The sequence below is a fragment of the Purpureocillium lilacinum genome (assembly GCF_023168085.1).
Source record: "Purpureocillium lilacinum CBS 284.36 DNA, scaffold_5, whole genome shotgun sequence".
In the NCBI taxonomy this organism is placed as follows: domain Eukaryota; kingdom Fungi; phylum Ascomycota; class Sordariomycetes; order Hypocreales; family Ophiocordycipitaceae; genus Purpureocillium; species Purpureocillium lilacinum.
Window position 1 is genome coordinate 2,902,954 of NW_027072115.1, and position 21,465 is coordinate 2,924,418.

General features: G+C 56.8%; 9 protein-coding genes across 9 annotated transcripts; 6 read left to right on the top strand and 3 right to left on the bottom strand.

Moving 5' to 3' along the window:
* Positions 1-211: 211 nt before the first annotated feature.
* Positions 212-1,396, bottom strand: PLICBS_007482 (uncharacterized protein; the record flags this gene model as incomplete). The annotated part of the gene is made up of 1 exon (XM_065601182.1): positions 212-1,396. One exon carries the CDS (start codon positions 1,394-1,396, stop codon positions 212-214), a length of 1,185 nt encoding a protein of 394 aa, XP_065457254.1.
* A 1,653-nt stretch (positions 1,397-3,049) lies between these two features.
* On the top strand, positions 3,050-4,376 carry PLICBS_007483 (uncharacterized protein; the record flags this gene model as incomplete). Its single annotated transcript, XM_065601183.1, has 3 exons — positions 3,050-3,184; positions 3,253-4,264; positions 4,330-4,376. 3 exons carry the CDS (start codon positions 3,050-3,052, stop codon positions 4,374-4,376), a joined length of 1,194 nt encoding a protein of 397 aa, XP_065457255.1.
* A 5,210-nt stretch (positions 4,377-9,586) lies between these two features.
* PLICBS_007484 (uncharacterized protein) lies at positions 9,587-10,087 on the top strand (the record flags this gene model as incomplete). Its single annotated transcript, XM_065601184.1, has 3 exons — positions 9,587-9,634; positions 9,792-9,819; positions 9,870-10,087. 3 exons carry the CDS (start codon positions 9,587-9,589, stop codon positions 10,085-10,087), a joined length of 294 nt encoding a protein of 97 aa, XP_065457256.1.
* A 437-nt stretch (positions 10,088-10,524) lies between these two features.
* Positions 10,525-11,080, top strand: PLICBS_007485 (uncharacterized protein; the record flags this gene model as incomplete). The annotated part of the gene is made up of 3 exons (XM_065601185.1): positions 10,525-10,650; positions 10,720-11,013; positions 11,078-11,080. 3 exons carry the CDS (start codon positions 10,525-10,527, stop codon positions 11,078-11,080), a joined length of 423 nt encoding a protein of 140 aa, XP_065457257.1.
* Positions 11,081-12,435: 1,355 nt separating this feature from the next.
* Positions 12,436-13,996, top strand: PLICBS_007486 (uncharacterized protein; the record flags this gene model as incomplete). Its single annotated transcript, XM_018320920.2, has 2 exons — positions 12,436-12,800; positions 12,847-13,996. The coding sequence occupies 2 exons, from the start codon at positions 12,436-12,438 to the stop codon at positions 13,994-13,996; spliced, it is 1,515 nt and encodes a 504-aa protein (XP_018180817.2).
* Positions 13,997-14,182: 186 nt separating this feature from the next.
* On the bottom strand, positions 14,183-14,977 carry PLICBS_007487 (uncharacterized protein; the record flags this gene model as incomplete). Its single annotated transcript, XM_018320921.2, has 1 exon — positions 14,183-14,977. The coding sequence occupies one exon, from the start codon at positions 14,975-14,977 to the stop codon at positions 14,183-14,185; it is 795 nt and encodes a 264-aa protein (XP_018180818.2).
* A 926-nt stretch (positions 14,978-15,903) lies between these two features.
* PLICBS_007488 (uncharacterized protein) lies at positions 15,904-16,722 on the top strand (the record flags this gene model as incomplete). Its single annotated transcript, XM_018320922.1, has 1 exon — positions 15,904-16,722. The coding sequence occupies one exon, from the start codon at positions 15,904-15,906 to the stop codon at positions 16,720-16,722; it is 819 nt and encodes a 272-aa protein (XP_018180819.1).
* A 1,290-nt stretch (positions 16,723-18,012) lies between these two features.
* On the top strand, positions 18,013-18,462 carry PLICBS_007489 (uncharacterized protein; the record flags this gene model as incomplete). Its single annotated transcript, XM_018320923.2, has 2 exons — positions 18,013-18,295; positions 18,350-18,462. The coding sequence occupies 2 exons, from the start codon at positions 18,013-18,015 to the stop codon at positions 18,460-18,462; spliced, it is 396 nt and encodes a 131-aa protein (XP_018180820.1).
* A 363-nt stretch (positions 18,463-18,825) lies between these two features.
* Positions 18,826-20,669, bottom strand: PLICBS_007490 (uncharacterized protein; the record flags this gene model as incomplete). The annotated part of the gene is made up of 6 exons (XM_018320925.2): positions 18,826-19,080; positions 19,128-19,302; positions 19,353-19,737; positions 19,785-19,969; positions 20,021-20,241; positions 20,337-20,669. 6 exons carry the CDS (start codon positions 20,667-20,669, stop codon positions 18,826-18,828), a joined length of 1,554 nt encoding a protein of 517 aa, XP_018180822.2.
* Positions 20,670-21,465: the final 796 nt, after the last annotated feature.

Genomic DNA, 21,465 nt, shown 5'->3' on the forward strand with positions numbered 1-21,465 from the left:
ACTTCAATTTGTAGCGGTCATGCAATGAATCATCCTCGCAGGACCACTACGAGTCAATAAAAACGAAAGCATGTCTGCTTAGCATAGCCCAACCGATCGGTCCAGGTATCAGGGCTAGTCATAAAAGAAGACCGCTTGACACGTTATTTCTCAAACAAGGAAGGCCAGAAAAATGAGGAAGACTGACCAATAGAAAGAGGGTTAGGAAGGATCATAATACAGCGGTGTCGGAGCCAAGTCCAGCAAACATTTCGAGCCATGTCATATCTCTCGATTCCGACGCCCAAACATCATCCAAAGCAGTGATGATTGATTGTATCGACGCAAATTTCATCTTGTTGTGGACCGAATTGACGACGTTGATGACCCCTCGCTGATGCCGCGTCGACTGCACATGAGTCCCCGCTACAAGGAGCGGGAAAAGGGCACAGTTGACGACCTTGGAAGGCCCTTCGATGGTGAGTATACAGTCTAGACATGGAGAGACGTGCTGTTGTACTAGGCCATGGTCCATAGGTAGGCCGCATACGGCTCGGTAAAGGTAGATGAGAGCCGCGTGCTGAAAGGATCGGGTGAGCGCGTATGCGTGAACCGCTTCGGGGTCTTCCTTCAGCGAGTCCGCAGAGTAAGGATCGTATGCGCTGTAGGAAAGGGTTGAGAACGGGGCATATGTGGGGATCAAGGCGACCTCAAAATCGCGGACCCTGTCGCCAGATAGCTCAACCAAACCGCAGTTTATGTCCTCCAGGTACTGCACGATGCTGGACATCTGACCGAGAATCGTAGCCAGTGAAAAGCGGCCGGACGGATCGCGGCTCCACCAGACGGATCGGCGATCGATTTTCTCCCAGGTTTTGGGCGAGAAGCTCGGCCTCCCGCCGTTGAGCATGGTCGTGGTCAGGTCGGTAGAGGCGAACTCGGAGACAAGCATATGCAGCGACTCGGGTCCGGTATCGAGCACTGTCTCGACGCCTCCGAGCCTCTCTATGATCGCGATAACCCCAGCCTGGTGGCTGGCCGTGGAAGCAGACTCTCCGGCGCATTCGAGATATCCGTCGTTGAAGTAGAGCAGCAGGACGGCGAACAACAGCCCTATCAATGGCGGCTTGCCACTGGAGCAGTACTCATTCACCTCGCCTCTCACCGCGGCGAGGCACTCCAGTCGCTTAAGCTGAGGTACCCGGCGGCTGTTGCGACCGTCCTGCAGGACTCGATGCGTGTCGGCAACCAGGCAGGTGGCCAGAAGCAGGCTTCTGTGTCCGAGGGTCAGGAGCATTGGAGGATCGCACGGGTCCGATGTCGTCAAAAGCGGCCAGAACCGACCTCGGAAGTAGCTCAAAGCACGGTTCTCATGGGCCGCGAGAGGGTTGACCAGTTGCTCATCGACGGTAGGCATTGCCCGGTTTCGGGCCACGGCAGGGACGGTCGGCTTCGTACACCACCGGATGGGCCGCGCAGTGTAGTCGCACGTTGCGCCGACCTGAGAACAACGCTCACAATATGGCTTAGAGAGGTCGCATTTGACCCGGCGCTTCTTGCAGGACCAACATGAGCCCTCGACGGTGCGGATCCGTCCACCTGCCACCGAGGATGAGGTGGAGGAGGAAGTCTGCTGATGGGAGCAACGCGACATGGCACCCAGGGAATTCATGAGGGGATTTGGCGACGGTGAGATGCTTTGCCAGGACGCTGGTCAGGACTTGGGGTCGAAAGGCCAGACTGCGAATGGATTCCTTATTACCGGCGGGTACATGTACGGTACCGAGGCTCTGGACAAGAAAAAGCGTTCAGTGCCCTGGGGCCGGGGATTTGGGAATGCGGAGAAGAAGCATCTGGAGTACTCTCCAGTCAAGGTTGGGCGTCTGTGCTGATTGCTGGGGTTTTGTCAGACGGCATGACTCTGAAGCCTCTGAACATGAACCGTGCCGTCGCCGTGCCAGTGCGGTGTGGCTAACACACCACCTGCCTCACACACCGTCCACCACACCACCACCACCCGACAGCCGAGCGACCGACCAGGGATGCAGGGCTGTTGGCAGCACCGTAGGACTGGGTCGTCGCGTCGGACAAGGTGGTGTTTTCAGCCCTCTTATTCGTCCCTGCGCCGAAGTACCCCGGCACTTGACATGCACCAGGGCGACAGTGGCTTTCCGAATTGATTGGGTATAGCATTGCCAACCAGCGAAGCATCAGTAACAAGTATGCCGGAACACATGCAAAGACCGACCACGAATGCTGCCAACGTCGAAGCGCGGTGCATGATGATTCATGTTGACAGGGAACGTCCGGCGCCGAATCCCAGCCCAGGGAGCTAGTTTCTATTGGTCTTGGGGCCGGGTTCATGGCTCGGAGGATTGGCCCTACAGCTCGTAGTTGATGCTGGCTTCACTCAGGAGCAGCGCCAGGCTCGTTTCCCGAGCGTATAGTACGTAGGAACTCGCAAAACAAGCATCGAGAGAAGAGAAGAGGGGGGGACTTTGACCTTGATCCTCTGACCCCCTGATGGGCTGGACTATGTATTCGTACATGTACGTGTATTATGTAGGGCCTGCAGGTTGACAAAGGGTACCCGATCCTTCCTGCCACCTTTCGGTGGGGCAGAATTTCTGCCACAAAACAACACTCGTCTGGACCCTGGTTGGGCGCTGGTGAAGCCCATCCCGCCGAAGATTTGGTCAACCCAATTACTGAAACCGGCATAGCTGGGGCGGTGGATGGCATGGGTGGGCCGGCCGCCACTCCCCCGGATATCGCTGGGGTCCAGGGGATGGCGGCCCCGTGGGGTCTCCACATGCCTGACCGACACCCCCTTCATTGCCCCCGCGAGTCTGAACTCCAAGACGTGAATGGTTAGGAGGCAGATTTGGGTTCCTGCTCAATCCAGGTGAGGCTTTAGTGGCATGATGGCGACCAACTTGTGCAATGAGGGTGCGTAGCAGCTCGTTATTTTACTTCAGGCTTGCCACTGGGCTCGAAACTCTCCAACCCACTCGTTTCCATCACATCTTCGAAAACGCATCTAGATCTTCACGCAGCTTCCACGACCAGCATGAGTACCTTGAGCGGAAGTCGCGCGACTGGTGACGCAGTCCTCAGCGCCGCTGTGCTTGTGACAGCCGTTACTATACTCTTGGTGTGGATGAGCTCACGGCCGCACAATGGCGATACTTTGGAAATCTCGCAGGTAGATTCGCTGAATGGATTCCATTGGCATTGCCGATCAGACTTAACCTTACTGATGCCGGATTGCAGCTCTACGTCTACCCCGTCAAATCACTTCGCGGCTCGCCGTTGAAGGAAGCTCATGTTGGCCAGTATGGCATGATCGGCGACCGCACATTTGCTCTGCAAAGAGTCCATCGCGATGAGAACAACAAAGTGACCAGATACGAGACTGTACTAGCAGGCTACTACCTACAGGTGGCTCTATTCCGCGCGAGAGTTGAGCATGGCGGAAAGTTGGAAAACGCCCCTGGCGGAGAGGTCATCGTGACATGGCATGGCCGAGACACAGAATTCGACACTACCAACGGCATTGAGACCGACGATGAGATCAGGTTTCCGCTATACCCTTCAGTCGAGGAACTGGAACAAGTCGAGGTGAGCTTGCATACGAGCGCCGCATCAGCGTACGACATGGGCAACAAATACGCAACCTGGTTCACAGACCGCCTCGGCATGGAGATCCGTCTCGCTTTCATCGGAAATGGGTCGCGGCCGGTCTTGGGTTCTCATGCTCCCAACAGCAAATCTGGTCTCATTAAGGGCCGACTAGTACGCCGCCTGCGAGGCATGGTTCCAGGCCTGGCACTACCGGCTGAGCGCCTCGCATTCAACGATATCGCCCACTATCTTGTCGTAACCGAGGAGTCAAACAACCAGGTCACGTCTAGGCTAGCCGTGGGATGCGAAATGGATGTGACGAAATTCCGACCAAACATCGTCGTCAAAGGCGCCTCGGGTCCCTTCGTGGAAGATTACTGGGGCGAGTTGACGTTTGAGGGCGGAATTCAGATGCCCTTGACAGCCAACTGCTATCGGTGTCAGAGCATCACCGTAGACTATGACACGGGCAAGACGGCGACCGACGATAGTGGCATGGTTTGGAAGAAGCTAAACAAGGATAGAAGAGTCGACAAGGGGGCAAAGTACAGTCCTGTCTTTGGGCGCTATGGTTATTGCTTCGGCTCTTCAAATGGTAAGAGGATTTTCCTTGGACAGAAAGCCAAGGTGACGTACATCAACAAAGAGCGGACGACGTTCGGTGAGTTTTCGCCACCTAGATGGCTATTTCCGCAAGACATGCGTGTAGGTCTAACATCTGAGCAGATTGGCCACATTTGACGAGCTTCGGTGTCACTCAACAAAAGAAGTAAAGGTCCAGCCAAGGTGGATGACGAGCTAGATTTCTTTTCCGTACTAAATGAAAGTGTCATCAACATACATGAAGACTGGACCTACCTTTCAAGTCCTCATCCTTGCCAGTGTAGTCCATTATCATCCTATCCCTGTGCTCGGAGAGGTTGTGAAACGGTTCCGGGTCCAGATTTGACATCTCAGGCGATTTGAGATCGACAAAGACCCTTCTGTGGCCGTAGTGTGGGCGCCGATGCAGCTCCGAGATGATAGGAATGAGGTTGCATTATTGATCTGGGGTGTGAAGCCTACACGGCCTCGGACAAGAACTGGAGTGTGCTTTCTCCAATAATATACCCGCACACTGGCTTTGACAGGAGTGTTTACGCTTTACTGGCAGGATATCTACACAATCCTCACGCATCTCGAAATGCGACCCACAATAGCATTCGTCCTTTTTAACGAAGATTCATCAATGCCTTCATGACTGCCATTGCCAGTCAAACACGCGACAACACCGCCACTTCACTACAGATCATGACTCATGGAGTCGTGGGACCACGCCACCCCGTAGCTTCAGCAGCCTTGCCGGGCGCCAATGTGCCCATCGCCGCGTTGCGCCTGGTCGTTGGGACATCTGCCGGTCTACCCACATGCACATGCAAGACGCCAGTTCGTAAATGGCTAAGCGCCGTTGTGTTCGTGCAGGTGAGTGAAGGCATTGAAGCAGGTCACTGTGCGCCACCACTCCTTCAGCACCAGGCTGGCCCCTTTAAGACTTGCGGCCCATCCTCGTCAATATTGAACATATCCATGCTGTCGCCGTCCTCCCGTGTCATCCTTGGCTCAGTAAATCATCTAGCGGCTCATGATGGACGCCCAGCAACTCTCTCCGAGCCGCAGTCGAGCGCCGCATAGGGAACGGAAACGGGCCGTTCGAGCGTATGTTAACGCCAACTACATGAGCGATGCCTGCGCAACAGAAGCACGTCGCGATTTTACTATTCCCTAACGCCCGGCGCAGGTGCAATGGTTGTCGGCGACAAAAGGAAAGATGTGACGGTGGAGTGCCTTGCCGTAGGTGCCTTCGTTTAAACCGTCCGTGTGAGTTCTCTGGCCGGCCCTTCTGGGATGGAGACGTGGACAGCTCGGCCAGCCCAGGATTGGACTCTGACATGGGGCCAAGGTAAGAACAAGACCCCCTTTTCTCCTCCACCAGTTTTACCCTGTTCTTACGGGTCAAAGGGGCCGCCTCTGTGATAGGAACGTCACACATGCCACCGAGCAAGCGAAGCGATTAGCATACCTGGAAAGAATTGTCCAGAGCTATGCCGATTGTGGCGCTGCGCTGAATCTGGAGACGCTTCGGACTCTAGCAGACTCTGCGGACAGGCAGCGAACCTCTTCTCCGACAGCGGCTGCCACATCCCGTAGCTCAGATTTCGATGTAGTTGACGAAAAGTTTAGCATGCAACCTCTGCATGGGAATGTCACACGTAAGTATTGCCTCAACCATCAATACTGCTGGGCCCCATGGCGACTCACGTTCACCGTTAGACTACTCAGGAGAGTTTTCACACTGGAATTTCTCCATGCGAATTAAAGATTGGATTGAGCAGAGTGTGATGAAGGACGCACAAGGTGTAGTCAAATTGTGCGAGACCACTTTGGGCACTCCCCTGAAGCTGACATGAGTCTGCAGCAATCGCCAAAATTGATGTCAGGATTTGACGAGTACTATCGCGCCCAGGAGCTACAATCACCCCAAAACGCTGTGGTGTTATCGTCTTCCCTGCCGCCGCGACCAATTGCTGATTTTCTCATTCACTGCTTTTTCGAGCACGCAGAAGCCAACTATAGCTTTGTTGACGAGGATTGGCTCAAGTCCAGAGTTGACTGTCTATATACGAGCGCAGAGCCCATGCTCATGCAAGACACGGAGATGGTGTGCATGTTCTTCGCCATACTCGCGATTGGGACGCAGTACGCCTACCTCGAGTCGTGCACAGATGGTGGCACTGGCTCTGTTCAAACCGGGACCATAGTATTCACGGAGGATTCGATCGGGAAGACGTTCTATCAAAAAGCTTCCCGGCTTCTCCCGGAGGTCATCACGACGTCGTCTCTGGAGAGCGTCCAAGCTTGCCTATTGATGGGTATATACACGTTGCCAGTAGATGCATCTGGACTGGCGTATATTTACCTCAACCTGGCCCTCAAGCTGGCTATCCAAAATGGCATGCACAGGCGATATCCAAGCGAGGATCTAGCCTTTGCGGTGCGAGAAACGAGAAATAGAGTCTGGTGGACTCTATACACAATCGAAAGGTAACCTAGCCTTCAGAACAGCTTGTTCCGTTGCGTCACTAACAGCGGGCCAGACGCGTGGGAATATTCCACGGACGTCCAGTCTCAATAGCAAGCACAGATGTAGACGCAGACTACCCAGCTGACCGATCTGAACTTCGGCTGTCGTCGCTGTCTGCTCACGATGCGCACTTCCTGGCAACACTGCAGTTGAATCAGCAACTTCGCATATTGTCCCATGAAATGTAGGTTCTAGACATAGTCGATTGCATGCGGGACTGCTCACGGTGCTGATATGTTCCAGGTCTACCCTTAGAACTGCCCCCAAGAGGAAGACTTCAGGCTGCCTCAAAACTCTTGTCAGCCTGCAACGGCAACTTCACGCCTGGTGGAACGAATTGACAAACGATGCGCTCTGCAAAGCAACCATGTCGCAGTCGGACAATACCCGCCGGGGTATACATCTGAAGCTCGAATATTGCCTTGTGCGCATGTTTGTTGGTCGTGTCTTTATCCTGCCCCAGGATAGACCATGGCACACTCGCAGCACACCTACTCCGGCGGATTTGGCAGCCAGCAAGGACAGCCTTCGGGCGGCTCTGGTGACGGATTGTGTCGAGGCTGCCATGTCCGTGATAGATATCTGCCAGCTTCTTCGCAACAGCATCGGTCTTGCCCGTGCTTCCTACACCGAATTTAGCTCCTGTCGAGCAGCCCTACTGGTCATCACCACGCAGTGTCTCTCCGAAAATTCGAAGAGATTTCGACAAGCGCTACGAGATGGACTGGAGATGCTGAAAGAGATGTCCGCTGGCAGCCTGTCAGCACATTCGGAGGCGTCGCTGATCGAGGCTTTCGAGGATGCCATCGTTGGTATGAGCACTGCAATGGCTTCGGGGAGCTTCGATGGTTCCAGTTCCGAGTACGCGAAGTTTAAGAGGTGGGAACGGTTGTGCAAACTAGACACGCCATCACTGGGCCTAGAGAGTGCAACGGCCCAGGATGAAGAGACATGTTTGGCACCTCAGCTTTCGCAACCCGCTGGAGGGGATTGGGTGGATGAGACTGCACTTATACCGTCGTCTACGCCCTTTTTCGGGGTAGACGGTAACTTTGCGCCCTTTCCACAAAATGTAAATGAGCTCTCGGCCTTTCTTGGGACTGATTTTGGGTTGAGTTTTGGCAGGCAAGCTGAAGACTTTTCGACAGGGAGGAGTTCTCCGAGCAGATGCAGCTAGCCTGGTGGCAACGCTGCAGAGTCACATGGTCCAGTCATCCACGCGCCCACGGATCATCGTTTGAACGGCTGTCGCGGCGGAACTTGGCTTGCAATCATAGGCGACTTCTTAGCAACAACTATCTCTCTGATTTAATACAGTATAGGGATGTGCCAAGTTCTGCGGTCGTGGCCGAGACCTGGGGTGATCGAAGACCCGAACTTATTGCCACTTCCTGTCAATGGCAGCAGGAGTAGTGGTGCGAAGCACACATAGAATAATGTACTGGGGGCACGATGAAGCCGGGGTTCTGACACGGAAGGGCAATTGGGGTACGGTTTTGACCAGCGAACCACCATCTCGTTCTGACTTTTAGTCCCTTAAGTTCACTGGAGATTGGGATTGGTAAGTGAAGCCCAACGAAAAGGGACGGATATTTAGTAGCATGAATTGAATGGGTTGCATCCTCCATCTCAGCACACGGTCCGGGATGCGCGAAATAGTTTACTCTGCCCCCTTTCCCACGAATTGTCTCTTCTGTTGCCATTGAAACGTCCCCTTGACTTCAGATCAACGTCAAGCGAAGGGGTCTGGTGGCGGGGAAGGCAGCTGATACCCATGACTGCTAGGGCCGCTTCCGATTGCCCACCCTGCGCTGATACAATTGAGGATGTGCAAGCATTGGTGTTAGACAGGCAAGCTGCCGTGGATGTCGACGGGTTGACAGACAAGTTGCAGGTAACACCTGGCAACGATGAAAATTCCCATAATGAGGTACTCGAACGCCCTGTCCGTAGCCACTTTTCCTCCACTAACACTCATATAATTACTGCTGCCAGGTTCCAAGTCACCTCATTTGCCATGCTATCAGATCTCGATGCTGGCAATCACGCCACCAGCCCAGCAATATGAACGCAGATGCCGATGTGTCCCTTGATTAGTATACGCAAAAGACGTGTCGGCTGCCCTAAAAGTTACAGAACACCAAAAGTCCAACATGGGTATCATGCCCACCCTTGGCATCATGGATTTCTGGCTAGGTGGATCTCTCGAACTCGCCCAATTGGCAAGGCCAAGATGGCGGGACATGTGCGAGGACCACCCAGAACGACTGGGCATGGCTGTGGGTAAAAATTAGCGGGGCCTACCACCGAGACGGGATACAGCTAAGTTCAGTTCAGCCCAGCGACCATTTTGGCGGGCGGCATACAGTGTCAAATATTATTCCGAATCTGGAAACTTCACTGCCCAAAGGCGAATGACACGAAGTGGGCTCCTAGCCCTCTCGCCCTTCAGCTGAGACCTGGTGGTTTCACGGCCATGGAATGCATATGCGTAACTACAGGTCGTACTTCCCAGTCGAGGCGACGCAAGGGGCGTGGGCACGACTTCGGACATCAGACGGCAGACACGAAATTGGCGGCTGTGGGTGTGGCTGCCCAGGAGCGAGTCACGGCGCATTATGTACTCCGATCATGGCGGCCTGGATCCAGGATACTGCATGTGGACAACTCCTGCGACGTAAAAGCGTCCGGCCCGGCACCCGGGATCTCCGACAGCGGCAAAACTTAAACGAATGTCTTTTGCTGCGATTATTAGACGGTGTCGGGCTGCTCGTTTTAATTTCTGACAACAACCGCCTTGGCTCTGTCCATTGGTTGATACAGCTGGTCCGAGCCGCTTCATGTTGCAGAGCAACCAAAGCAATGTCAACGCCATTTCAGATCGAGGCTTGGACCGAGTACGGGCTCGGCGTAGTGATCCTCTTCCTGCGTTTCTTATCCAGGTGGAAGACCGCCGGATTCAGGGGCTGGAAGGGTGACGACACATTCGCTGTCCTAACGCTTCTACTTTGGACGGCAGGTTGCTACTCCTACGTCGGTCGTGCTGATAACTGACTTATACCATTAGCTCGAACTATGCATGCTCGAACTCATCGGTATGATAGCTACAAGGGTGATAGTGCACACTCAACTAACCCGGTGTTAGGACAATATGGCACCAACATCGGTGTCACGGACGACATAGGCGCTACCCTATCGAGTGAACAAATTGCGCGTTTCGAGTTTGGCTCTAAATGCCTCCTGGCCGGGTGGAATTTCTACGTGTCACTCATATGGGCGCTCAAGGGTTGCATGCTTTGCTTTTTCCAGCGCATTACGTACGGCGCCCCTGGCTCTGGCATCATCGCCCACGACATGGAGTAAACGCATTTTGCTGACGCAAAGATATCCCTAGTCTTGGCCTTAGGCAGCAGAAGCTTGTCAAGTGGACTGGGCTGGCGTGCGTTTTTGCCTACGCGGGAGTTATGAGTTCCATCTGGGGACACTGCACGCCCGTCTATAAGAACTGGCAGGTCGTGCCGTATCCAGGCGGTAGGTTCAATGGTCTTAGCCAGTATTGAGGGTGGTGAATCCGCTGAGTGTTAACGAGCTTATAGACAGGTGCACGCTCCCTATAGCTAACTACGTGACTCTTGTTATTCTAAACGTAACGTAAGAGACCTTTGATGCCCTCCATGTTCAAGGTTCAATGTTGGCTAAGCTACTATACTAATTTACATTCCTGCGCTAGAACTGATATCATGATCCTCTATATCCCAATTCCGCTACTATGGAAGGTCAAACTTACGCTTAGGCGCAAGATGGCGATTGGAATGCTCCTCTGCTCTGGCATCTTTATCATCGTTGCTACAATTCTACGTTGCGTCCTATCTCTTCGCGACATCAAGGGCATTAATGTCGGCACTATATGGGCTATTCGCGAGACCGTAAGTTACTTTAATATCCCCCTTTGGCAAACATCGATGGAATCCTATGGATTGACCGGACCGATCTAGTTCGTCGGGATTATTGCCGTTAATGCCGCGGCCATTAAACCACTCTTCTCCAAGGGCCGCTGGATTACGACTAGCAAGGGCAGTAGCAGCGCCACGCCAGCTTACCATAAGAACCAAAACGAGTACTCCCTAGACCGTATGCCCGAAGACGCCTCACGTGCATCGGTTATCGGGTCGAAACATCAGGGGCGATTCAACAATCTGATAATGGAGATGGGCGACAATTCAAGTGAGGAGCATATTATTGACCCTGATAACGACGGACTCGCGTACAATAAATGGCGGCGTAACGAGGTAAGTGGAGGAGCGTCGTCGGACAGGAGGAGCGAGGGCAGTGCAGAGGCGGATGGTATAACAGTAACCACGAGGGTTGAAGTGACCACTGCACGTGGCACGCCCAGAGACATCGTATGATTCAGCCAGGTCAATGGAGAGTATCGCCGTCTATCACACACAATTTGCATCAGGTTAGGGTTCTGGAACTCCGCTCCTGGGGATCTCAGCATCACCACATGCACCAGACGTGTTTCGCCATTCAACCCAAGCCCATGGGGTGGAGACACCTTTCAACGAAGCGTCGGATCGACTGTTGCTTTCACGGGGGAGGGCGTGCCACTACCGACTCGAGATATGAGTACGATAATCGTTTCGTTGGGAACATGACGCCATCACCAGACGCCTTGGGGGAACTTGGATCAAGAAGAGTGCATCTGCCACCAGACTCCAGCTCGACTTGTCCATCTCCACTGACAAAAGTGGAGGAGACATGACATCATGCTCCTCAGGGAGTTAGTCTTTACATACGAAAGAGCCTAAGATGCTCTTACGGCCGTCTCTGTCGACACTGATGGTCAGGGGATTTGCAAATTCCTCCTGTCTAGCTCAACTGCCTCAATGCCTCGATCGTCTAGGCCAAGTCGTCTGCCTCTCCTGGCCCATTCGGACCATACTTTTACGTAAAGAGACGATGGCTGAGTGCCCCCTTCCGCTACATACGACACGGTCCTTGCCGTCACTCAGTCTGCCGCGTCGGAGGAAGAACATTATGATGCGCTGCTTGTTTGCCCTCGTATCTCCCCTCGCAGCATCAAAAGCGCACGTGACGCTTGGAGGCTTGCTGCGATCCCCTAACCTCTTCTGCCGATGTGTTTGATTGGGCTTGTCGAGTGTCGTGCCGTTGGTGAGCGCGGCTGCCGTGGTGGCGGAACTCTCAGCTGGCTCGGTCGGGCTGTCATTGCTACATTAGCTGTGGTACCGGCCTGTGGGTTGCTGTCAGCGGGATGTAATAGCCCACTGTTCACAGTGTTCGGTTTTGGCCCTGGCTGGGGCGTCGAATCGGGGCACTGGGCACCCCGCCATTGGATTCCCTGCCCGATGATTGACTGTGAGAGCGACAACACGGTAGCGGCTTTTTATTCTCATGTATGAATGCATAAGAGCCGCACGTGTCAATCAATACGCAGCAAGTCAAGCGACAGGAAGCAAAACGCATTTCGGTGAATCGCGGAGCACTGTCGTCGATTTCCTACTTAGGCAAGTGCTCACTTCGCGGCCGACATGAGTCCTCCGGCAGATGCACAGCCGCAATGGCGCTGAGTCGCTGACGACGTCGCCGGCGTTGGCTGCATATAAAGACGGCACTTAGCGACGCTTGTCTAGCCGGCCTGCGACGCGCACGTCTGTCTCACCGCTTGGCCAGTTCAAGCGTCCCTCAACATGGAGTTCTTTCGGTCGCCAGAGTTCTCGGCGCGGGTCGAGCAGCTCATGAAGAAGCACCACGTCCCCGGACTGGCGGTGGCCGTCGTGGACAAGGAGGCGACGGCCTCAAATGGCTGGGGCGTTGCGCGGCTGCATCCGCCCGAGGCGTGCACCGCCGACACGCTCTTTGACATTGCCTCTTCGTCCAAGTCGCTCACCGCGGCGTCGGTCGGCCTGCTGGTTGCGGACGACAATCACCCGAGCGTCAAGTACGACGCCGTCATGTCAAAGCTGCTGCCCGGCGACTTTGTGATGCCGGGCGAGGGGTACACCGAGACGGTCACTGTGGAAGACGTCTTGAGCCACCGGACGGGCATGGCCGCGTAAGTTGCTCTCGTGACATTCACCGGGAGATGCTAATGACTGCAGCCACGATTCCTCATACATGAACTCGGAGTCGTCGTGCCCCGACGACGCGAAATCTGTGACGCGGAACCTGCGCAACTTGCAGGTGGGCACTCCGGTCCGCTCAGGGTACGAGTACTGCAACATGATGTACACGGCCGCCACGTACCTGGTCGAAAAGGAGACGGGCGTCAAGTTTGACGACTTTTTGGAGTCGCGGTTCTTCCGACCGCTCGGCATGGGCTCGTCCAACCTCGGCGTCAGGCGGGCGCAGGCCAAGGGGCTCGGAGATCGTCTCGCCACCGGCCACGTCTGGAGAGACGAGGCGAACAGGTACGACGAGTTTGGCTGCTGGCACTGTCCCGAGGCGCAAGGAGCGGGGTCCATTATGACAAGCGCCAACGAATACATCAAATGGGTTAAGGCCATGATGAACCAGGAGGCCCCAATCACCAAGGACATTTACGAGGGACTCATCAAGGCTCGGGTCATTTCAAACCCAGAGTACGAAAACATGCGCCCCTTGACGTCTCCGACATTGTATGCAACGGGCTGGGAGGTGCACACCTACCGCGGGCACATGATTGTGTCCCACGATGGATCGGTGCCAGGGTTCGGGTCGACGCACCTTTTCCTCCCCGCGTTCAAGTTTGGCGCAGTCATATTCGGCAACGCACGGGGAGCCGGGGCTGTCGCATCTATCCTGACATACGAGCTGATTGACGAGCTGCTCAAGGTGCCGCGCGCGGAGCGGCTCGACTGGGACGACTTCGAGACACGCCTCCAAGAAAAGGTCAACGACACCGAGGGCTTGGAAAAGGAGGTGCGCGAGGAGCTCTGTCCTAGCCTCGAGCAGCCGGAGCCGCAGACGCTGCCCCTGAGCGGGTACACTGGAGAGTACTGGAACACGGGCTACCACGGCATGACGCTGGAGGACAAGGACGACAAGCTCTTTGTCGACGCCACGGACCGGTCGATGGGCTTTACGCTGACGTTTGAGCACTTGGCTGGCCAGAGCAAGTACATTGCGCACCTGAGCGACATGTTTGAGGGAGGCGCCGACCCGCTCAAGGCGCAGTTTGAGCTGGAAAACGATCGAGCGGTCCGGATGGGATTGCATCTCGAGCCGGAAATAGATGAGTTCATCTGGTTTGACCGGGTTGAGCAAAAGTGAAACGCCTTACAAAGCATAGATGATGTAGCGCGGCAGAGTCAAGATTCAAACAAGATCTATATACATTGAATTGGACTAGAGCAACCTGCACCGAGAGGAGCCCCTTTTGATATAGACGGACAGTCTAAAGTGCCTCTACTGCCTTACCAGCTGTGCATCGTCAGCGTGTTCGGCCGCCTGGTGCGCTTAGGCATCGCCCTCAAAGTGCTTCATGGCCTCCTCAATCGGCATCTCCTCGAGAACCGTGTCCGACATGACGTGCACGTCCTCGCCGTCGACATCCTCCTTCCAGGCGTCAAAGTGGGCGGCCACCTTCTCCTGGTCGTCGACCTCGCGGGTAAAGTTGGAGGGCGTGTCAATCTTGGTCAGGGAGCCCAGCACCATGCCAGAGCCGGTCCTGTAAAACTTAAAGAGGGGCTCCTCGTCACGCTTCTTGATGGACTTGTCCTGGACCTGGAAGCCGTCGTTTTTGCACTTTTGGTTGCTGCAGTACTTGACGCCGCGGGAGCCCGGGTTGCCGAAGCCGACCTGCAGGCTGTGGCTCTTGAAGCCCTTCTTTCGCCAGCGGCCGTAGACGGTCTGCAGCGCCTTGCCCTGGCGGGAGTTTTCGACGGGCGGCACGCAGCGCGAGACCTGGTGGCCGTTGGGGAACTTGCTGTTGCTGGTCGACGCGAAGGGGTACTCGTCGCAAGACGTGTACTTGCCGCCGCGGTGGCCGGGCCCCTTGCGGCCCTTGTTGCACTTGTTGCCCTTTTGGCAGCCGGCCGACAGGCGGCGCTTCTTGGCCGTGTCGTCGCTGGGGTCGTCCCAGTTGAGCGCCTGCGAGAACGTCGGGCTGGCGCAGCGGACGGCCCAGCACATGTTGGTGCAGACTTCGGGCATCCTGTTGCACAGAAAGGTGACATCTGGGGGCGTTGCGGCGACCTGGGGGATTGTGGCCAGCCACGCGGCGGCGGCAAAGAGAAGAGTCTTGTAGGACATGCTGGATCTTGTGCAATGCTAGAGGTTGCAGATGAAAGCTGCTTTGTGAATGTGATTCTCTTGACTCGAAACTCGCTCTTATATACGTAGAAGCCGCCCCCGATCTCAGGGATTCAACTCGTGCTTCCCCTGAGCGTCGCTTACATGTACACGATGGACATCACGAGATGGCTCAGCTCTGTTGATCATCCACACTCTTGCTCCATCCACAGCATGCGAGACCTGCACACAATGCCATTATTGGCTCACCTGCTGCTGTGGCCCCCTGGGCGTTGTGTGTGATGCTCTCAGCATGGCGATGCGACGCTGCGTGAGATTGATGGTGGAACGGTCGCGGTGCACGACCTCGGTCCTTTGCCGAGCGGCAGGAACAATGTGCGGCTTACAGTGGTTCTCGAACAAACGAACTCCGTTTTGGCGATATCCAGCGACTATGCGCGGTGGAACTCGTCGGCCTCGTTGGGGGCGAAAGGAGTCGGGGCGTGGTCGGGCGACGGCCCGAACGGGCCTGGACAAGGCATCCCGGACGGCAGCTCCGAGTATTTCAGGAACGGCGCGGCAAGGCGCGCGGGAGCCCGGCACTGCAAGGGGATCAAGGTGGCATGTTCGAGTCATCAATATATGGAGAAGGCGACGATCGATCCATCACGGCTTACATGCGGCGACAAAGAGTAATTCAGCTGCGTTGCACAGCCAGCGTCCGATCTGCACTGCTGACACAGAGTACCACAATGAGCTCATTGCGTGCATATCGCACACGCGCGGCGGGCTGGTTTGCGTTGGCTGGACGCCGAGGGGGGGAGTTGCAGCCCACGTCATGTCGTCACAGCCGCTTCACGCCGCATCCCCGTCTTTTGTCTCCTCCACTCGCACAAGACTCGCCTGCAAGACAACGTGAACAGAGCATACTCAACTGAGCCGCAAAAATGTCAGACGACGAGCGACAGGGCCTTGCCTTCAAGGTGTACATAACCGTGCCCGGGCTGGACGAGGCGACCGTCATCGGCGCGCTTTGTGATGACGACGAAGAGGACGCGGACAACTTCAAGGTCGAAACGCTCGTGGGGCAGTCGACGCAGGCAGTCATCCGGCACCACCGTGCGGGCAACCACGGCGAGGACGTCAATTCCAAGCTGCTCTTGGTGTTTGACTCGGACGATCTCGAGGAGCGCGGCGCGCTGCTGGTGTCGCTGGACGAGTACCACGGCTTCGACGACGGCGTGCGGTACGCACCAGAAGACGCCAACAACTACATCAGCTCGCTGAGCATCGCCAACGAGGACTGGTACACGGTGCGGCAGGACGTGCCCGAGGAAAAGACGGAGGCGGCGCCCGTCGAGTGGTTCGCGCTGTACGACGTGCTGCCCAAGGAGCGCCGGGCCGAGTTCGACGCCGCGCTGCTGGCCATGAACAAGGGCGTCCAGGACGTTGGCGCGGACGAGCCCGACGAGGAGGGCGACCCGGACGAGCTGCCGCGGTTCTACAAGGCGGCGCGCGCGGAGGGCAGCGACGTCGGGCGCATCAGCGACGGGCACCCGGCCTACGCGGAGGAGCACGGCGTCGACGCGGCGCGCTTTGCCGTCGTCGACGGCGGCTACAAGGCCGAGGGCGCGCTCATTGTCCAGGTAGAGCCTGAGAGGGACTCGTTTCGCTGCAAGGGCGAGGTCGCGGGCGAGGTTTTGCGCTGGATCTTTGTGAATCTGATGACCTGGGACGAGGCCAAGGAGTTTGCCGGACGGCAGTAATTGAGCGCTGTCGTTGGGAACGAGACATTGCAGGTTGCTGGCTGGCAGCGAGTCAAGGGGCAGGTCGTGATGTAACAATGCGAGGCAGGCTCAAAGCATCTGCACGTCAATCGTTTTCATCTACATAGCTGAGAAATCTATGAAGCACCCCCATGTCTTGCAACGGCGCCGGTCAAGTCTTCGGTATTCGTTCTGGATAGTCGCGCCAGGTGCCGTATCGCGAGTGCAACGGCGCGGACCAATGGCGGCTCAAGGCGCTGCGTCGTGGAAGCTGCGCAGAAGCTGACCCTGGGCTTGGCTAGCGGACAGGTCATAAGCGGCAGGTGAAGGAGCGTTTTAGTCTGCTGCTCGGCCGAGTGTGCTCGCGGTAAATGCCTCAGGAGGATGAGCCGACTCAGGGAAGCCGTGAGGGCTCTTCTGCACGCGAGCTGACGAGCGGTGAGGTGCCTCGGTCGTCATTCCCGAATCATCTGCTTTAAAGACGACCGTCACACTGTTGTATGGTGTCGTGGGTTTTCGCAGACAATGGTCCCGGCGTGGAGGGTCGCGTATCGACGTCTGGACCTGCCGGCACAATTTAGCCGAGCATGGGGAAGCTGCTCGTCTTTGTGTTGCATCGCAAGGGAACTCGGTGCTACTCAACGTATGTACTCTAGTGAGTCTAGTCTAGCCTCCACAGCTCTCGTGGCCGTACAAGCCGAGTTGCTTATCTGCTGGCGCCAAGGGAGTTTAAGCTCAACGGGAGCAGCGCCCAGACGCGAGCGCCGCAGCTGAAACGGAAAAGGAAGCCAAAGAACCTTCGGAGACGGCCGCCTCGACCCCAGACGGCACTCAGATCCGCTGTGATACGTCCCGCCGTGGCGCCGATCGCCCAGGGACCGGACCACTAGGACGTCGATCTGCGAACACGACCTTCCAAGATGCGCAACGAGTCCCGCTGCCGCCGTCTCACATGGCGGTGATGGCGCGCCTTGAATGGTTGGACGGATCTGTGTTTGGCCGTATCACGCGGCCCTGGGCTCTTGGATGGGGGGGGGGGCACCCGGCTGGCTCGTGTCGTGGGATGATGGATCAAATCACCAAAGCGCCGCGGGAGCCGGCACGGCCCTTGCAGGTCGTGGTGGTCGTCGGGACGATTCTAGCAAAGGCGTCGGTGGGTTGATCGTCCCATGTGCGTGATAGACACTTCTATTTAACTTGGACGCACCCCCCGACTTGATGAGTTCACCTCCTCCGGCAGCATCGTCGAACAGCCCGCCTCTCCGCAGTCCGCCATAGCCCACCGCCACGATGCAGCTGACCCTCGGCTTCCTCTCCCTCATCGCGCTCGTCAGCGCTGCCCCGGCCGACCTGGCGGCCCGCGCGGCGACGACCTGCGGCAGCACCTCGTACTCGGCCGGCGCCGTCGATGCCGCCTCGTCCGCGGCGTGCACCTACGTTCAAAACGGCGGCACGGCCGGCAGCTCGACGTACCCGCACCGGTACAACAACTACGAGGGCTTCGAGTTCAAGGGGCTGAGCGGCCCCTTTTACGAGTTTCCCATCCTGAAGTCGGGCAAGGTCTACGGTGGCGGTACGTATAGACGGCGACGTACATTGAAGTGTGAGCAGGTCTAACACGTCCCAGGCTCTCCCGGCCCCGACCGCGTCGTCATCACCCAGAGCTGCCAGCAGGCCGGCCAGATTACGCACACCGGCGCCAGCGGCAACAACTTTGTCGGCTGCTCGGGCACGAACTAGGCTGGCGAGGTGTGCCGGCGACTACCCCTTAGCGATCTGAGTTGGCGCCATCAATGGCTGTGCTGGAGCTGTTGGCTTTGCCGAGCGTCACCTTGACTGCACATACCTTGATCGGGTCCTGTACATAGTTGCGAGTGACCATGGGCTGATGACCTGTCCTGTCGCCCTGCAATGACCTGCAAACATGCTCTCGCGTTGAAGGGCGTCTTTAAATGAACGAAGCGAGTCTCTACATTGAGGAGCGTAATTCATATCAAGTGACAGGCTCACTTTACGCAACACTGAGCAGCTTCGTCTCCCCCCTCGACTGCTTACTTTACACCGATCAATGTGCCTGTAAATTCCAATGCAGTCTATGGCCACTCAGATGGTGTACCGGAAAAAGGGCGCGCGGTCACCCAAGTCGGCGTGCCGCCTCCTCTCCAGCACTGAATACGCCTCCGGGCTCTTGTACACATTATCACGTCGCGCATTCTCCTTGCGAACGGCCCACGACATGAAGACGGCCAGCAGGCAAGCGCCGCCCGTGATGAGCAGCATGACGCCGTGCCCAGACACGAACCGCTCAGCATCGTCATGCCGGACAACGAAGCCGGCGACTGCGCCTCCAAGATTGCCCTGCGGGAGGTCAGAAATGTTACTCGCACAACGCGGAGCAGACTTACGAAACCAATGTGCATGGCGATGCCGACGGCAAGTTTGGTCGACCCGCCAATGTTGTTGGCGTTCCACGCAATGTCCTGCGGAACCACGGGGTAGATGCCCATGCATACGAGGAAGCAGGCAAAGTACTGGACGACTGGGTCGTCGACGGCGCCGAGGATCGCGAAGCCGACCATGCTGCGATGTGTTAGCGCGCGCGCGCGGACTATGATAGGGGCAAGACGTACGCCACGACGCAGAAGCCAACAATGTAGACGCCGCGCTGTCGCTGCCTGTCGGCCGCCCATCCCGCCGCGAGAATCACCAGACAGGCAGCCGCGTGCGGCGGCATCGCCATGAGAATCGCGTTGTCGTCGCGAAAGCCCATGTCGTCGATAATGTACGGCATAAACGCGCCGATGGAGTAGAGTGGGATGGATATGCCGACCGTCATGACCATGTGCACCCAGATGTGCCAGTCGAGAAGCGCGCTCTTTACGTGGATGAACTTGAAATCGTCGGAGAGGTGGCACATGTCCTCGATGAGGCGGTGCGTGACAATCCTTTTCTCCGACGGCTTGAGGAACTTGCTGCTGTCGGGATAGTCGTGCAGCAGCCAGTACGAGGCCCCGGCTGGCAGAGTCAGTGACGGAACGCCAAGGGGGGAGGAGGCTGCGTACCGACGACCAGCGAGACGAGGCCCTCGAGGATAAAGATCCACGACCAGCTGTTGAGGCCGGCGACGCCGTGAAACTCGAGTATGGCGTCGCCGATGAAGCGGTTAAACGAGCTTCCTGCGACGGCGCACGAGTAAAAGATGGCGATGCGGAACCCATACTCGTACCGCGTATACCACCTAGTGAGGCTGGACGACATGGTCAGTCGAGATCTCTCTCAATATGGTGATGCGACTTACTAGTATACGACGCCGGGAAAGATGCCACCCTCGGCGACGCCCAGGAGACATCGCATGACGAGAAGGCTCGCATAGCTCTTGATAAAGGCAATGCAGATTGTGACTATCGAAAAGAGGACCATGAGCGTAGGTATCCATATGGACGGCCGTACGCGCCGTAGGACCAGATTTGACGGGATCTGCACAATCAGGTAAAACGGAAAGAAAACGGAGAGCGCAACCTGGCCAGTGGTCAGCGCCGCATGATAGAAACATATCAGAAGGTCGTAGGCCGAAGGGATCGAAACGGCATCAGATGGCTGTCAGTGAGGCTCACATTGTAGTCGTGCTTGCCCGTCATGTGCAAGTCCTCCATCAGCCCGTCGTGCCTCGCGTTGCCCAGATTCGCGCGGTCGATGCACGAGAGCAGGTACAGCAGGCAGATGATGGGCATGACGTGACGGTCGATCCTGTAGAGGATTTGCCTCGTCTTCCATCTTGTGAGCCGCTGATCCTCGGCCACGTCTTCGTGATGCGAGGCAAACGTGCGCGCGCTTTCGGCAGTCGGCGCCGCGCTCAGCTGGAGGCTGTCGTCGGTGAGATATCCCTGTTTGTCCATGGAGTCGTGCCGCAGCTCCGGCGGAGATTGCGAGAGCGTGAGCGGAATCATGGCGTCGTCGAGAGTACATGTACGTGCAAGGCGTGTTGCCGAAGAAGCGGGCTCTTGACGTGCAGGCCCCTGATATCAGACTGACAGCCGGCCGGCCAGCATTCACGCCTTTAGAGCAGCGGTCGCTCGCAAAAGAAGAAGATTGATATATCCACCGCGAGGAACGCACGTACACGCGGCCTCCCCTGCCCAGGGCTGCCCTGCCATGGTGGGCATGTCGCAGGGACAGCGCTCCATCGCCGCGGGTCGATCATAGCTTATCTGCAATCAATGAGATGGCCCTCGTCCGAAACATGTGAGACAGGAGAGCCGGCCTCTGGCTTGGAGAGGCGGCTCCGCCATGCCGAGTCGCCGGCGACAGACACCTCCTGTCAGTTCCAGAAGCACGGTGAGCTGGCGGCCACATTGATCTCAGACTCGCCTCATCAGCGGCGCGGGGCCATGATTAGCTGAGCATGAGGCCATCGACGCAGCGACGAGGAATGCAGATCCCGTCGTGTTTATATGCCAATCGCCCGTTGACGTCGACGGCGCAGGCGTTTGCCGGCAGATCCAATCCGGACGGGATCCCACCCTGATCGCGAGGGCGTCGAGCTAGAGCCGCGGTGCATGACGGGCCGCTAGGTGCTAAAATCTCCGTTTGGCCACATCTGCGATGGAGGAGCGTGCCGGGCCTGGCGTCCATGGCGGCGTTGGACGATGCCCTGGCCTGGCCAGAGGTGATGAGTTGTCTCAGTTTGATGTGAGACCTCCTGGGGGGAGACGAGGACGCGCGGACGCTTTTCCTTTTTGGCGG